We start from the raw sequence: 15,241 nt of genomic DNA, 5'->3' as shown, positions 1-15,241 counted from the left end.
GAGCTGGGTCATGACCAGAGGTGGCTCCGTCTTGGAAGACCGATGTTTAAGCTGGCCTGGGACCAGCCAGCTGCACTCTGCAGGAAATGGGGGTGGGGGGTAGCGGTGGCAAATGAATTCATATTTGTGAGCAAATGAGGACTGGAGACAGCAAGAAGAACTCTGAGAAAGTCGAGGCCCAGGGGATGCTAGGCCTGCCAGGCTGGGGTGCTGGCTCCAGCGGGGCACTCCATAGCCCTCAGCCCCCATGGCTGAAGCCTGGCCCTTCTCTGTTCCCTGGAAGCGTGCCAGCTGTTCATGGGCAGCTGTCAGGGTTCCAGTGCTCCAGGAAGACCCATGGCTTGCCCTGTTCCCATCTGGGGTTTCTCTATTCCTGAGCAAGGCTGAGCCTCATGGGCCTGGAGCCAGGGCTCGTGCTGCTCTCTGTCTGGGCGGGACAGACACAAGTGGCCACCCGTCTGAGAAGCCACCACCCCCCCACTTTCAGGGAGCTATGACCTCCACGGCTCTGTTTATGTACAAAGTAGGGCGAAGCAAGGCAGCCCGAGTTCTGCATGTGACAGCGAGTGGAGGAGGCTGCTTTCACTGTCCCCCAAACTCAGACCCTCTTGCCCGGGGCAAGGCGTGGAGTGGGTGCTAGGAGTGGAGTGTCACAGCCCCTCCGGGTTCGAGGGCCTCTCCTGTATGCCCGGGAGGCAGAGCGTGCTTGAAGACGCTGCTGGAGCACTGAAGGCTTGTGGGCCTGGTTCTGAGCACTTGGCTCCTATTATCTCATTTAATCCTCGTATCGACCCCATGGCGTATGTACTCTCACTGTCCTTGCCACACACACGAATAAACTGAGGCACAGAGGGGTTATGCCTGCACCGATACAGCTTGGGAGACAAGGAGTCTGGCGCCAGACACTGTACACACAGCCGCTCCACGGTGGTGCCTCTTGGTGGCACAGGATGGAGGCATCCTAGGCAGTGAACGATCTTTCCCTCCTCTTGTACGTGTTCCTACCTGCAGTCATAAATTTTAAGGGCATGTATCCTTGCAGACCCTGTGGTTGATTGGGAGACCTGGTCCCAGGAGCAGATTGCGGTGCACAGGGCATGAGTTTAAAGACAGGGGCTCTGATGTCACGGGAGGGAGCAGTGTGGTGGTGGTGGTGGAATCCAGGAAGACTTCAGAGGAGCTGACGTGTGTGCTGACTTGAAAGGTGGATGGGAATGTCAGGCAAGTAAGCCAAGGTGAGAGAACTGGTAGAGGAAGGGGATGCAGCTAGGGAGGTAGGCGGAATATCCCCCGAAGGGCCTCCCTGCTTGGCTAAGCAGTGAGAAGCCCTCAAGAGGTTATACCATGGCTAGAGCCATGCCTCTGGGCTAGAAGGCTCAAAAAAGCCTAGAGGAGCCGCAGGGAGCCCGCAGGAGTTCTGGTTGGTGGCCAGGCGAGAGACGCCTCGGCTACCAGAGCCCTGCAGCCCCTCAAGGTGGGGGTGGTCTTGGTTCTTTCTCTTCTGCACTGACTTCCTGTCACCTGCTGCTGGATTGTTCTGATGACCTCAGCAGTTTCCCGGAGAGCAGGATGTTCCCAGCTGGTTGTGCTTCTGAGATAAGGGGACAGACGAAAGCAGGGGTAAACCTGAGGGCCCAGCTGGAAGTGCCTACAGACCTCTCCGGAAGCAGCAGTGTCGGGGCCTCACCCCCATCCCTGCAGGAGACAGGGGGCTACATGGCCCAGGTCTGAAGGGCCAGCACCTGGTACGGGGCGGGGGGGGGGTGCAGAACCCTGTGCTTCAAGTCCAGAGACTGGGGCGCTGGTCTTTATGTCTCTGCTGGCTTGCTGTGTGACTAGGACAAATCACTTCACTTCTCTGGGCCTCCGTGCATCTATGGGGAGCATGGAACAGAGGTGGGAAGGAACACCTGCACTGCAGGTGTATGTGGGAAGGGAAGGTGAGGGATGTGACTTCACAGAGTGCAGAGGACCACGCCAGTGCAAAGGCTTAGGGCAGACATGGCCTTTGCTCCTGGGGGCCATCGCCAGAATGCACATACTGCTCCTGGAAATGGGCAGAATGGGCAGAAATGCTCCCTGGAAAAGCCTCAGCCAAAGGGGCAGAGAAGATCCCTGGGGCAGACCCCTGACTCTGATCCTAGCTCCCTACCATTTTGTGGCTTTGGGTGCTGTGGTATTGGGCAGGTCGCTTCCCGCTCTGAGCCTTGGGTCCCCATGAGGACGAAGAGACTAGTAGTCTCTGCCTGGCAAGTGTAGCCATAAAGAGGGAGGCGGGAGGAACATTCTAGGTGGGAGGTGGCCCAAGGGGCCAGCCCCTGACCTCATTTTACCCTCTCCTTGTTCTCTCTTCCAGTGGGAACGCCTCTGGTTCCTGCTCCTCACCTTCACCTTCGGCCTCACACTCACCTGGCTGTACTTCTGGTGGGAGGCCCACAATGACTACGATGAATTCAACTGGTGAGTGGGGGCAGGGAGGACAGGGACACAGTGCCGGGGCCCTGGGCTGGAACTGGGGGCCTCTGGTTTGAACCTGTCTCCCAGGCTAGCCCTCAGAGCTCTCTGTGTGGTTTTGGGGACAGAGTCCTCTGGAGGGCACAAAGGTCTACAGGAGCAGAGACCAGCTGGGGAGAACACAGCTTCCTTCCTGGTGTGCTCTCATGGGAAACAAGAACAGAAGACTAGGGCAGGGCTCAGCCAGGATCTGGGGCCTCTGGACCTCATCATAGATAAGAACACCAAGGCCCAGAAAAAGACCAGGGCCTCAGCAGGGGAAATGATCCCAGATCCCAGGCATCTGAAATCCCTGTGCAGGACCTTGGGCTGGGCTGGCAGATGCTAGGGTTCCAGGATAGCTCAGCAACCTTTATGGGCATGAGCCTCAGGTCCAAAGGCAGGGCCTTCTGAAGCTCGTACCTGGATACACAAGGACACCTGCTTCTTCCTCACCCGCTCCGTGGCCTGCCTTTGTCAGACAGTGGAAGGCACGAGAAGGGGAGCAGGTTCCCTGGGTTCTAGCGGGGGACTCCCCTACAGACAGGTGTGGAAACCAAGGCCCCAGGTCACGCAGGTACCGGGAGCAGAGACGGGGCTTGGAAGCCAGGCCTCCTCGCTCGCCATCCCCTGCTGTCTTTACCTTCCTGCTGGATATTCAGCTCAAACTCAGTTCATTATGACCATGAGCACACTCAGCCGAGCCCCTCTTAAGCTCAGTTTCCTCTCCCGTAAGATGGATTAACTCCCCCCTCATCAGGTCTTTCTGAGGATGGAACGAGACCGTGGCCATGGGAGGGCTCAGAGCTCCATGACCCCTCAGGGCCACTTCCTGGGAGGCCGGAGCTCCAGCTGGAAGGCGGCCATGAGGTTAGAATGTGGGATTTCTAGGGCTCTGAGCTTCTGATGGGCTGTGGTGCTAGGATTCTAGGCTGATCCTATTAATGAGCCATTAATGGAGTCTGGGGATCAACTCTCCTCTGCATGGCATGAGGCTGTGGCCCTATCATTAATGAGCACAATAAAGGATGTGCTGCTGTCCCCCTGCAGCCTGGCAAGATAAGCCTGGGTCCCAGAGGTGGCCTCTGGCCTTTATTAAATGCCATCGATCAATTATTCACCCTCCCAGGTATCCAGAGCATAGGCTGTGTAGTGCATGGCTGGAAACATTGCCTGCTGGCCCTCCACGGCAGACCCTGGACAGTTCTCCTGAACTGGAGGGTTGCTGCCTGGGAGATCATTGGGTCCACCCCCGTCGTGTATGGATGGGGAAACTGAGGCCCTGAGAGGGCAGCACTCACCCACAGCTGCAAAGCCAGTTAGTGCCAAAAGAGTTTGGGGACCATCTGAGGGGACTGAAGCTTAGAGAGGTTAAGTAAACTTTCCAGAGTCACACAGCAAGATGTGGGCAGATCTGGGACAGGGACTTGCGTCACACTGTCCACAGAAGTTCCTCACTCTGCCCAGGGAGTAAGTGCCCTGTTACTGGGCAGTTCAAGCAGAGGATGGGTGTAGGGGGAGACTGTAGGGGGAAGGCCTGCCTGGGACTTAGGGAAGGCCTGGAGACCCACAGCTCCCTCACCTGTCACAGTGGTTTCTTAGAGTCAGTGCTGGGATCCAGGAGACCCTGGCCCGGCCCTCCAGGTATCGACAGTATCTGGGGATCATTCACGCAGTGAGAGGATGTGAGCAAGAAGCAGGTGGTCAGGGTGGGATGTCAAGAGCCGGGGAGCAACCCTGTGGGCTATTGCTCTCCAGGAGGGCTCCCTGCCAAAAGTGAGAGACAAGTGCCACCAAAACCTCTTTCAGGAGTCCTTCCCAAGGAGCAGGTCCTGCCCGTCTTTGGGCCTCGGTTTCCCCAGCTGTATGGTGAGAAGAGTACACTCAGTGGTGTAAGCAGTAGGTTTTCCTCTAGAATCTGAAGATGGGGGGGGTTGCTGGGGAAGGCAGGTGCCCCCAGCGTGTCCTCATGGTGTCCTCTCCCAGGCCCAAGATGGAAGCAAGCCAGAGACTGCCTGCTGCCGGCTCACGTTCTCTGATTACCCTCAGTGAATGGCGCCTTCTCTGAGCCTCAGTGTCCCCAGCTCCAGGGAGGATGCGGGTGGTTCAGTCTTTCTGGAGAGCAACTAAGCAGCACCTACCAGAAGCTTTAAAAAGGACATTCCATTTGGCCCTATAATTCTATTTGTAGGAGCCTATCATAAGAAAATAATAATACAGAAAGCTATGTGCAAAAAAAAATTGTGTGTGTGTGTTCATTTATAAGAGTGAATCATTGGAAACTGTTTTCATTAGTAGAAGGTTGGCTACATATGGCACATTAATTCAGCAGACCACAAGGCTGTTCGAAAGTCACGCTTCCTCAGAGTTTTTACTGACATCAGTAAATTCTTGGGTGAATAATGAGAAGAGAATTGATTGAGTACATACCACGTGCCTTGCCTCACTTCGTGCTCAGGAAGCCTGGTGAAGGGCACTTTGTTCTCTCCATCCTATAGAAGAAGAAACAAAGGCTCCAAGAAGTCAGGGACGATGATATCTGAGCAATCCTAGGACCCCCAAATTTTAATATTTTAGCATTGAAACTGAGATCAGTGTCACAGTCAGTGGCACCTTCACCTTGGGGAAGCCTGTCCCCAAGGAACCCTGCAGGGTCCTGCAGAGAGAGGCAGAGTGGGGATTGGAACCCTTGACCTCCCTCCAAAACCCAAGCTGAGCACATGTGCTAGGCATGACAGGGTCCTGGCTTTGCTGTTTTACAAATATATAAAATCAGGGGAAACCCATTGAAGAGAAGTCTACAGAGTCTTGGTGATGGTTCCTTCTGGGCAGTAGAATGATGGTGAATTGTTGTTTTCTTCTTTATGCCTCTGGGCCTGCCCGGGTGTTCACTGGCCTGACCAGTGAGCACGGAAACTGTGACGGTGTCATGGAGCGGTCCCAGCCTGGTCGCTGACCCTGGCCACGAGAGTGGATGGCCCGCTGGCCTCCCGGGAACCTCCTGGCTCCCTGGTGCAAGTCTGACCCTCCCCCTCCCGGCAGGTACCTCTACAACCGCATGGGCTACTGGAGCGACTGGTCAGTGCCCATCCTCGTGACCACCGCTGCCGCCTTCACCTACATCGCGGGCCTCCTGGTACGTGCGGCTGCCCAGAAGGCAGGCGGGCCTGCTCCCAGGGGGAGGGTGAGCCACCCTGGTCGAAGGGGGGAGCTGGCTTTTCCCAGGGCCTTGTAGTCTCCTGCACCGCTGGGACTTGGTCTCAAGGTGGGAGGTCATCTGGCTTTTGCCCCATCCTGGAATGTTTTCCTCCTGACCCAGTGAAAGCCATCTTGCTGCTAGGGCCCACTGCAGACTGTCTCTTCCAGAAGCTTCTGCTTTGGTTCCTGCTCCCAATTCTCTACTCCCTCAGACTCATGTCAGTCCCTAGGCTGAACTAGAAGCTCTCGGGGGACTAGGCTCAAGTCTGCTTCAGAATCCTGGGGCCTTGAACTCCCAAAACATTCACTGGGCAGCCCAAGGGCAGCAGGGCCTAGTGAACTGTCAAGGGAGAAATTGTAGAGGAGGAGGAGCCTAGAGGCCTAAAATAATCTGGGAGGTGGCCAGGCTTGGGCTAAGCTGGGCACTCCCAAGCCTACAGGGAGGGTTGGTAGATGGTTCCGAGCCAGGCTGAGAGTGGCAGCAGGCGGCAAGGTGTCTGGGAACTCATAGAAACCTTTGGGTCACAAATGGGCTCTGACTGTCCCTCTGGGGGCCCCCTCTTCAGGTCCTGGCACTATGTCACATCGCTGTGGGGCAGCAGATGAACCTCCATTGGCTGCACAAGGTAAGGGCTGCCTCTGTTGGGGGGCTGGGGGAAGGGAGACGGGGCTAACGGCTGACGCAGAAGAGGAAGAGCTTGGACGCGCCATCCTTGCTCCTCGGACTTGACGCTTGTTCCAGTGGCTACCAGAGTTCCCACAGGCTGGCCTCGGTTAACTCATTTAACCCTTCCAGTAGCCCTATGATATAGGTAATGTTATCATCGCATCTTGCAGTTGGGAAAACTGAGGTACAGCGAGGTTAAGAAACTTGCCCAGGGTCTCCCACTTAATAAAATCCTAGCTCAGTAGCTGTGGACTGGCCAGCACAGGTCACAGGCCCAGCTCCCTCATTCTTCACTGAGCCCCCAGTGTAAAACTCGGCCCGGTGATGGGACTCCCCCCTCAGAGCCCTTCCCACCACTCCCCTTGCTCCCTCGGTGATCTCACTGCCCCAACTAGCACTAAGGCCCTGCAGGACGTGGGCCCCGCTCACACCTCCCAGCTGCTGTGTGGGACAGTCACCTCAGCTTGCGCTGCATGAGACAGCCCACGCCTTCCCAGCATGACAGCCTCTTCTCTACTTACCTTTCTGCCCTTGCCTCCCTTTCTCTTTCCTTCCTTGGTTTGCCTCCCCCACCTACAGGCTGCTTAAGATCCCCCAGCACTGGCAGGCGCCCCCCACCACAGTCCTGAGCATCTGTGCTGTCCACTTTTGCCTGGCTTCCCCACCCCAACCCTCCCCAGTCTGGGAGCCCCCTGCAGGCCAGATCGAATTTGCCCATCTCTGTGGCCTCCAAGCCCCACTGAGGACTGGGCCCATACATACATGCCGGGCCTCAGCACTCAGGCCGTTCATTGCACGCCTGGTGCTGAAGGTACATGGCTGAGGTCTGCCCTTCCTGGGAACTCAGTGGGCATGGGGTGTGGTAAAAGCCAAGCAAGAGAGCCTCTCCTTCCCCAGAGCACATGGGCCTTAGAGGGAGGCTGGACATTTCTTTTTTCCCAGAGCCTGGCTCAGAGTGAGCATGCCATTTAGGACGGGGCAGAAATGTACAGAGGTAACCATGAGTCCATGAGAGGGGTGCAGAGTGACCAGGGGAGGGGCTCACTTCCTGCTAGAAGAGGGACACGGAGCAAGAACAAGAGGACAGAGCCAGAAGCTGGACTGGGCGGAGGGGAAGGTGCCAGTGGCCATCCAGGGGACCTCTGAGGTCAGGTGCTGGGGAGTCAGACCTGGCAACTGAACTCTGAGAGGCCTGAAGACTGGCCGGCAGCCCTTCCCGCTTCCTCCCACCTGTCACTCTCTCCTAAGGTCTCCTCTGGGCTTCTGAAGTCCCCTCATGGGGGCACTTTCTTCTTCCGGCTGGGCAGCTGACACTTGAAAGAACTGCTCCAGCTGGCACTCCACGGGGGGCCCGGCACCCACCGGGGTCACCTCCTCTAGCTCAAGTCCCCTTCTCAGCAGGCCAGGTCACACCTGCTTGATCCTGGTGGAGAGGCCCGGAGCCAGCCCTGGGGAGCAGATCAGTACAGGGAGTCATCCCCTGGGGCTGGAAGGTTCAGATCCTTCGTGAGCACAACGGCCAGCTCCTGGGGTGCCAGTCCTGCCTTCCTCTCCCCTCAGCCCCCTCCCGTGAGATCTCAGCATGAGCAAGGTCTTTCTAGGCAGAACTGATCCGCAGCTGAACCTGCCGCACCGGGAGGGAGGGGTCCCTGGGGGGCTGGGAGTATTCAAGCAGGGGTCAGAAATTCTGTTCTGCTTCGAAGATTCTGTCCCTTGATTCTAAAATTCTAAAGAATCCTCTCCTTGTTTGTTTTAACCAATGTTTGACCATCTAATACATTGACATGGTTCAAAATTAAAAAGGAGCTAAAAAGTATGCAATGCAGATCTCCCTATCTCCCTAGAGATACTTTAACCATGTGCAAATATACATGTATATTTCCTGTTATCCTCCTCCTTTCCCCTAAGCAGCCTGCTCCCTCTCTTCTGCACCTTGGCCAAACCAGAGCTCCTTGCCCTTCGTGCACTGAGAGCGTTGCCATCGGTGCCACCCCTCACGCCTGCCCACCAGCTCCTCCCTGGTTTCCCACACCCTCCTTTCCTCACCAGCATGGTGTGGCAGTGAGCTGGGCGGAGAGTTCTTGCAACAGAGCCTCGTTGCCCTGTGCCACAGATCCACGCCCCACAGTCGGGGCTTAGAAAACACCCTCGCCATAAAGCGTTCACCAATTTCTTTCTTGGCTTTGGCCAACCTGACAGGTGAAGATGCCGCTCATTTGAACATGCATTTGGAGTCACTCACCTTTCCTTTTCCATGAACTGGCTCTTCCTCTCTTGTCCTTTTAGCGATGGGATTTGCTTTTTGCTTTTTGATTTGTAGGACTGCTCTATAGATCCAGAAAATTAGCCCTTTGGCTGATGAACTGCAAATAATTCTTCTTGATTCATCTTTTCACTGGGCTTGTATTATTGCCATAAGAACTTTTTTATTCTTCAGTGTGTGAATATATCATCTGTTTGATGTCTTCCGGGTTTTGTGTCAGAGTTAGAAAAGTCTTTCCAGAAAAAAATGTCTCTGCTGGTATCACTTGGTAACTGTAGGTTTCTATTTTTTTTTTTTTTTAAACATTCACCTATTTTATCTTTCTGGAAGTTATTTAAGGATATAGTGTGATCTTTGTTCTTTTTTAGATGGCTTCCCAGGTCCTCTCTGTTCAATAATCCATTCCTTCCTTCTAACTGGAGATGACACTTTTATATTAGACTAATTTTTTAATGTATTTAGATCTGGGGGCGCCTGCGTGGCTCAGTCAGTAAAGCATCTGACTCTTGATCTCAGCTCAGGTCTTGATCTCAGGGTCATGAGTTCAGGGCCTGCGCTGGGTCCCACACTGGGCATAGAGCCTACTTAAAAAAAAAAAAAGAAAGAAAAGAAAAGATCTTTCTGAGCTTTTTATTTACTTCCACTTCTCTCTCTGGTCTCATGCCAATATCATCTTGCTTTACCTCTGACAGTTTGATGTTTTAATCGTTAGCTTTATTTTGAGCCTCTCTCGTTCCCCAGGTCGTGAGTAGGGCTGGCTGCAGAGCAGAGGGCCCGGAATGGTGCAGAGAGGGAGCCATTTGGGGCAGGCAGGGTACTGCGAGCAGATCTGGGTGTCCATTTGGGGACCTTCCCCCTTCCTCCCCAGTCCTCCCAAGGTTTCTGTTTCCCAGAACCAGGAGCCAAGTCCAGGGGCCCAGAAGATAAGATGGTCGAAGTGTGCTTGGGGCCTTCCAGTAAACAGGAGGTCCTTTCCCTGAGATGCCCTGTTTCCACCCCACCCTCCACTCCAGAATTGGCTCTGAGGCCACTGCTGCAAGGGGCTTTGACCACAGCTCCACCTTCCCAGGCTGTTCCCCGTCCCGACACTGCCATGCCCCATCTGTGGCCTTGTCTGACTCCTCTACCCCAGTGGCAGCAGCCCCCAGCCTAGGGGCTGCCTGGAGGAGGTGTCTGCCAGTGACTCAAGCTGCAGCCCAGGGAAGAGGGTGGGGCACCGTGCAGCCACACCACCAATTACCAAGGGAGCTGGGCCCAGCCTCCCCCACACCCCCTGACCAACCAAGCCGGGGTCCCCCAATTCTTCCTGGTGTCCGGCCCCCTCCCTGTCCAGCCGCTGTTAAGGAAGGCACGCTTGTGCTAGGTGTTGCTCCTCACGGTAGCCATGGCCTTGTGTCCTCGGCGCTCATTCTGTGTGTCTGACACTTTCCACACAGTATGTCGGTTACTCTCGGTAATAATCTTGCTCATTTGTTATAATGCCCGCTTTTCCAAATGCTACCACTAACACTTAGCAAGCATTTACTCTCTGGGTGCCGACCACTGTGCTTACCGGCACGCCACCTGCTTTCTGTCCCTTGTCCCCACACCCCTTTCAGGTGGGCACTCTCTCTTCCCATTGCACAGCTCAGGAGATGTGCTTCGGGAGGCTAGCCTCTCCCCGTAGGGCTGCAGAGTTGGGGTCTGACTGAAGGATGGGACGTGCAGGGCCCCGAACCCTGGCCTGCCATGGGGACTGCAGAGCCCAGCGTCCAGCTGCACCTGGGAGGCTGCCCTGTGACCCCTCTGCAAGCCTGGCTTCCAGCCCCTTGCTGCTTGGACAGGCTGCCTGTGTCTCTGTCCCTTCTGCTGTCCTCTCAAACCACGGTCCCACCTGTGCAGAAGACCGAAGACCGCTTTCACAGGAGCCTAGCGGGCCATCCCTGGGCCTTCTGCATGAACTCTATCCTTTCCAGTCAGATGTGAGGAACAATGGTCATGTTGGGCATCAGTACTATTATTGTGGCTTCGGGAGACAGCGGGGTGGGGGAGACCCCACAGACACCGAACACCGCATTAACGCCTCTAAGCATAATGGTTGCCACGACAGCAATGACAAGACTCGGAGAGAATAACAATTTTAATTGTGCTAGGATTATGGGAAATCAGCGTTACTGCAAGCCTTTCCACTAGCAGTTAAATGCAGTAAGACTGTCAGAAGCAACCCTCCAGAGACCTTTGCGGTGCGCAGGGCTGGCCTGGAGGGGGCGGCGGCGCGGGGCGGGGGAGGGCAGAGAGCCTGTGTGTGGAGCAGGGATTCTCAGGGATGGCGAGCATACCGCTCCGCCTCCCTCCACGGCAGTGTGACACCCCAGAAAAAGCACAACCTCTGGGACAGGCAGGATGGGGTTTGCTTCTGGATCTGCCCCTCAGAACTACACAGCACGCCAGCTGTGCTGAGTGGTTTCCCTGTGCATAAAATCAGGGTGATCATGACCTCACCCAGGACATTAGAAGAATAAACACAAGGAAAGCAGGACGTCCCTCCCCTGGCCCTGGGCACACAGGCCCTCTGTCTACCTGTGCCTCCCCTCTTCCCGTGTCCCCCAGGCCAGTACGTTATAGCCCTCCACCCATCTCAGCCTCATCACTGCCGCTTATGGGAACGTTCATCTCCAGGCTGATGGGCTGCAGTGCCAAACCTCCAAAGGAAAACTTAATCCCAGGAGGAATGAATCTTCCCTGCCTGGCAGGGGACAGAGATGGATCCACCGCTGTCTCTGCCCTTGCCATCCGGGCTCGTTCAGTTGGTGGAGGGCTCTCAGAAGGCTGCTGCCTGGAGGAAGGTGCTGCAGGAAGGGGGACAGTGGGAGACAGCAGCTGTAGGGCAGGGTGGGGCCTTGACTAGCGCATTATGGAGAGGGGGTTGGGGGATTTGGGGAAGAGGTGTGACTTGAGCTTTAGGTGCCAGGCTTGGCAGTGAGGCAAAGGTGGCTGTGCGCAGTGGGGGGCGGGCGGGAGTAGTTAGAAACTGGGCTGCGCTTAGTTTTGGGGGAGCATCTGGCTTTGCATGAGATGTTCCATATTCATCTGTCCCCAGAGCTCTCTGTCCTGTGGAGGTCCTGTGTTGTCTTCCCTTGGAGTCACACTCCTTGCTTCCTCCAGGAGGCAGATCAGAGGGCAGCCCCCCCCCCCCCCCCCCCCCCCCCCCGCCAGAGGCCAGAAGCTCAGAGGCGGGGGCTGGGAGCAAGCCTTGGCAGTGGGGCCGGTGGGGCTGCACCCCGCCTCACAAGTCACCCTTCACCCCAAGAGCTGCTGGCTGGGCCAGGAGAGTGACCGGCTGAGCCCAGATGTCCCCACTGGCCAAATATCTTCCCTCCTCACACCCTCAATGGGGCTGAACACTGGGCTGCGCCTCCACCTCCCCCCGACTTCCTCCCACCTTCTCTCCTCTCCAGCCTCCCTCCTGTTCACTTGAGGTCCACAGGCCTCCTCCTGCCTCTGTCCCTCACTGTCGCTTCTGGCTGGCCGGCTCTGGCTCTCTTACAGTCATGCCTCTTCTCCACTTCCCTGCCTCCCTGCTTTGCGGGTCTCTCTTGCACTCTCCATTCCTCCTTGTGTCTCTCAGCCTCTCCTGCTGCCTCTCCTCCCCTCTCAGACACACTGGGGACACTCTGGCTGTCCAGGCACACCTGTTCTGACCCTCTGTCTGGTGACTCTTCCCCTTCCAGATAGGGCTGGTGGTCATCCTGGTGTCCACAGTGGTAGCCATGTCAGCCGTGGCCCAGCTGTGGGAGGACGAATGGGAGGTGCTGCTCATCTCCCTGCAGGTGAGTGGGGGGGGAGGTGCTGGGCAGCCGCTTCCTCAGAACCTTCCAAACAAGGCAGTGCCTTTTCATGGCTCACATCTCTCCAAAGGCCCAGAGGGAGTAGGGAGCGGTCTGGGTCACAGAGTAAGTCAGAGCAGGAAGGAGGCTACAGCTCGGGGTTTCTGCACCCTGAGTGTCTTCCACTGAAAAATGGAGACAGAGTTGCCTGCCCCATGGATAGAGACAGGCTATCAGGATGCTGGTGACCAGAGGGAATGGACATGGCTGCAAGCCAATGGTCCCTCTTGCCCCTTCCCATACACAAGGGCACAGCACCATTCCTGCACGTCGGGGCCCTGGCCGCCATCACTGCACTCTCCTGGATCGTGGCAGGACAGTTTGCCCGGGCAGAACGGACCTGTAAGTATGACTACCTGCCCTCACCTAGGTGGCCTGGGGACAATGTGTCGCTCTTGGCGTGGGGGGGGGGGGGTTCTGGTTCAGAGTGGCCCACACATTCCACCAAAGACTGCAGCCCCAGTAGGCCCTGCAGTTCTCTTCTGCATGCCTATGTGGGAGTTAGAAGTCAAGCTCACCTTCCCAATGGCAGCTGCCCATGGTGCAGGGTCTCCACAGAGTGTCTGGATCCTGACAGGTAGAGAGAAGAGAGGTCCAACATCCCCCCTGCCTCCGACCTGCCCACAGTTTGTGGTTGGGCCTCCTGGGAGCCACACGGCTCACCAGACAGCCTCACTCACAGCCTGTGTCTGCAGCCTCCCAGATGGCCATTCTCTGTACCTTCTTCGCCATTGTGTTTGCCTTGTACCTGGCACCTCTCACCATCTCCTCTCCCTGCATCATGGAGAAAAAGGACCTGGGCCCCAAGCCTGCCCTCATCGGCCACCGCGGCGCCCCCATGGTGAGTGCCACCTGAGGGTCCTAACAGAGTTGGGGGGAGGAGCTGCCATTCTGGGGAGACAGGCCAAGACTAGCTCCTTGTAGGGAAAGGGACAGAATAAGCATAGTGTAGCAACTATAGTAATCCCTTCCAGAGGGTATGTGGGAGAACTGGTGGAAAAGCTGGGGAGCTTAGATGGGACTGAATCCTGAAGCATCCTGAAGATATCTTGCTAAAAATATTTAACTTTTATCCTGAGTGCCCTGGGGAGACACAGGAAGGCTTCAGGCCAGGCCAGACCTGGCCAGGTTGTGGGTTGGGAAGGCCCAAGAGAGAGAGTGCTGGGTGTGGGGAGAACAGCAGGACCCTGGGTTACAAGAGCCAGAAGGAACACCTTCCAGGCTGTGGGGGGCGGAGGGGATGGGTGCAGCTCAGAGCCCATTGCTAATCGGAATGTAGCTGAACAGGGTTGAACTGGAGAGAGGAAGAAGTCAAAGTCCAAGCCCTGTGACCCCACAGTAGACATTCCACTTGAGAGGACGGGTTCAGAGGTGTGCTTCCCTGGCCTTTTGGCAGCTGTGGGAGCCTGGATCAGTCCCTATCTGCTCTGTGCCCATTTCCTCATCTTGTGTCCTAGACTAATGGAGAGTGTCTGGGCCATGTGAAGTAGGACTTAGCACACGTGAAGGGCCCGGCTATGAGCCTGGTGCACAGACAGTAAGAGGGAGACATTCCTGCTTTCTGGGGCAGGCCCTCTCCCTTCTCTGGACCAGGGGTTCCTTCAAGAACACCCTGAACTTGTGGTTCTTAACAGAAGCAGTACCACTTCCCACCCCCAGGGAGCGCTCGAGGACGTCATGAGAGCTTTTTCTTGGTTTTTGCAGTGATTCAGAGTTCCATGATGTTACTGAATTTCAGGGTAGTCAAGGTGGCCTCACAAAGTAACTTTTAAAAGGAGGTGTTGAATCCAATAGGGCTGTGAATCACCCTTAGGTTCTTCCTCACTACCTGTGGTGAGTGTTACTGTGCCCATTTTCTAGGTAAGATTCAAACACCTGTGCCCAAACTGGACCCTGGAGTCCTCCCAACATATATCCCTTGCTGGTCCCAGCACCTGTAGGAAACTAGCTGGAAAGGCCATGGCTGTGGAGTCAGAGGGATCTGGGGTTGGGGTCCAGTTTTGCCCCATGTTGCCTGGGTGTCTCACCAGTCCCCTCTGAGACTTATGCTACAAAGGATCATGAGCAGAGCTTAGAAGCACAGCCCCCTCAGGTGGGTGGAGCCCAAGATTACAGCCCCTCCTCCGTCCAGGACCCAGATCACCCACCCACCTGCTCTAGAGGTCCGGGGACAAGCTCATGCCCTGAAGGGGTGGTGCTCAGCCAAAGGGAAGGAGCCGGGTGGCCCCAGCATGGATTATTTTTTTTAATAGGAAAAATTTCTATTATTTATAGAAGTTGCAAGAATGGTATAAGGAATCCTAGAAAGAAGAATAGTATAATGACTCCAAGACCACATTCAACACTTCTCAGTTCTCTTGCCACTCTCGTTTTCTCTATCTCCCTTTTTTCTTTTCTGCAATATTTTAAAGATTTTTAAAAAGATTTATTTTAGAGAACACAAGTAGGAGGGACAGAGGGAGAGGGAGAGACAATCCCAAGCAGACGCCACACTGAGCATTGACGAGATGCAGGGCTCGATCCCACGACCCCAAGATCACCACACGGGCTGAAACCAAGAGTTGGATACTCAACTGACTGCACCACCCAGGGCACCCCTATTTTAAGATTTTTTTTTAAAGTATATTTATTTAAGCAATCTCTATACCCAATGCTGGTTTTGAACTCGTGACCCTGAGCTGCAAGCTCAGGACACCTGGGTGGCTCCGTCAGTTGAGCATGGGATTCTTGGTTTTGGGTCAGGTCATGATCTCA

At 55.7% G+C, this 15,241-nt stretch overlaps 1 protein-coding gene across 1 annotated transcript in view; it reads left to right on the top strand.

Annotated features, from left to right (window-relative positions):
* The window catches only part of LOC111159474 (glycerophosphodiester phosphodiesterase domain containing 5), an 82,392-nt gene that overhangs the window by 53,993 nt on the left and 13,158 nt on the right, over positions 1 to 15,241 (top strand). The window contains exons 4-9 of the mRNA XM_022521982.1: positions 2,357 to 2,460; positions 5,536 to 5,629; positions 6,258 to 6,317; positions 12,332 to 12,430; positions 12,736 to 12,829; positions 13,183 to 13,328. Coding sequence (XP_022377690.1) covers positions 2,357 to 2,460; positions 5,536 to 5,629; positions 6,258 to 6,317; positions 12,332 to 12,430; positions 12,736 to 12,829; positions 13,183 to 13,328 — 597 coding nt within the window. The remainder of the gene's footprint in view (positions 1 to 2,356; positions 2,461 to 5,535; positions 5,630 to 6,257; positions 6,318 to 12,331; positions 12,431 to 12,735; positions 12,830 to 13,182; positions 13,329 to 15,241) is intronic.

Source organism: Enhydra lutris, unplaced genomic scaffold, assembly GCF_002288905.1.
Source record: "Enhydra lutris kenyoni isolate GAN:26980312 unplaced genomic scaffold, ASM228890v2 scaffoldscaffold68, whole genome shotgun sequence".
Taxonomy (NCBI): domain Eukaryota; kingdom Metazoa; phylum Chordata; class Mammalia; order Carnivora; family Mustelidae; genus Enhydra; species Enhydra lutris.
This window is presented reverse-complemented; position numbering and strand designations above follow the sequence as displayed.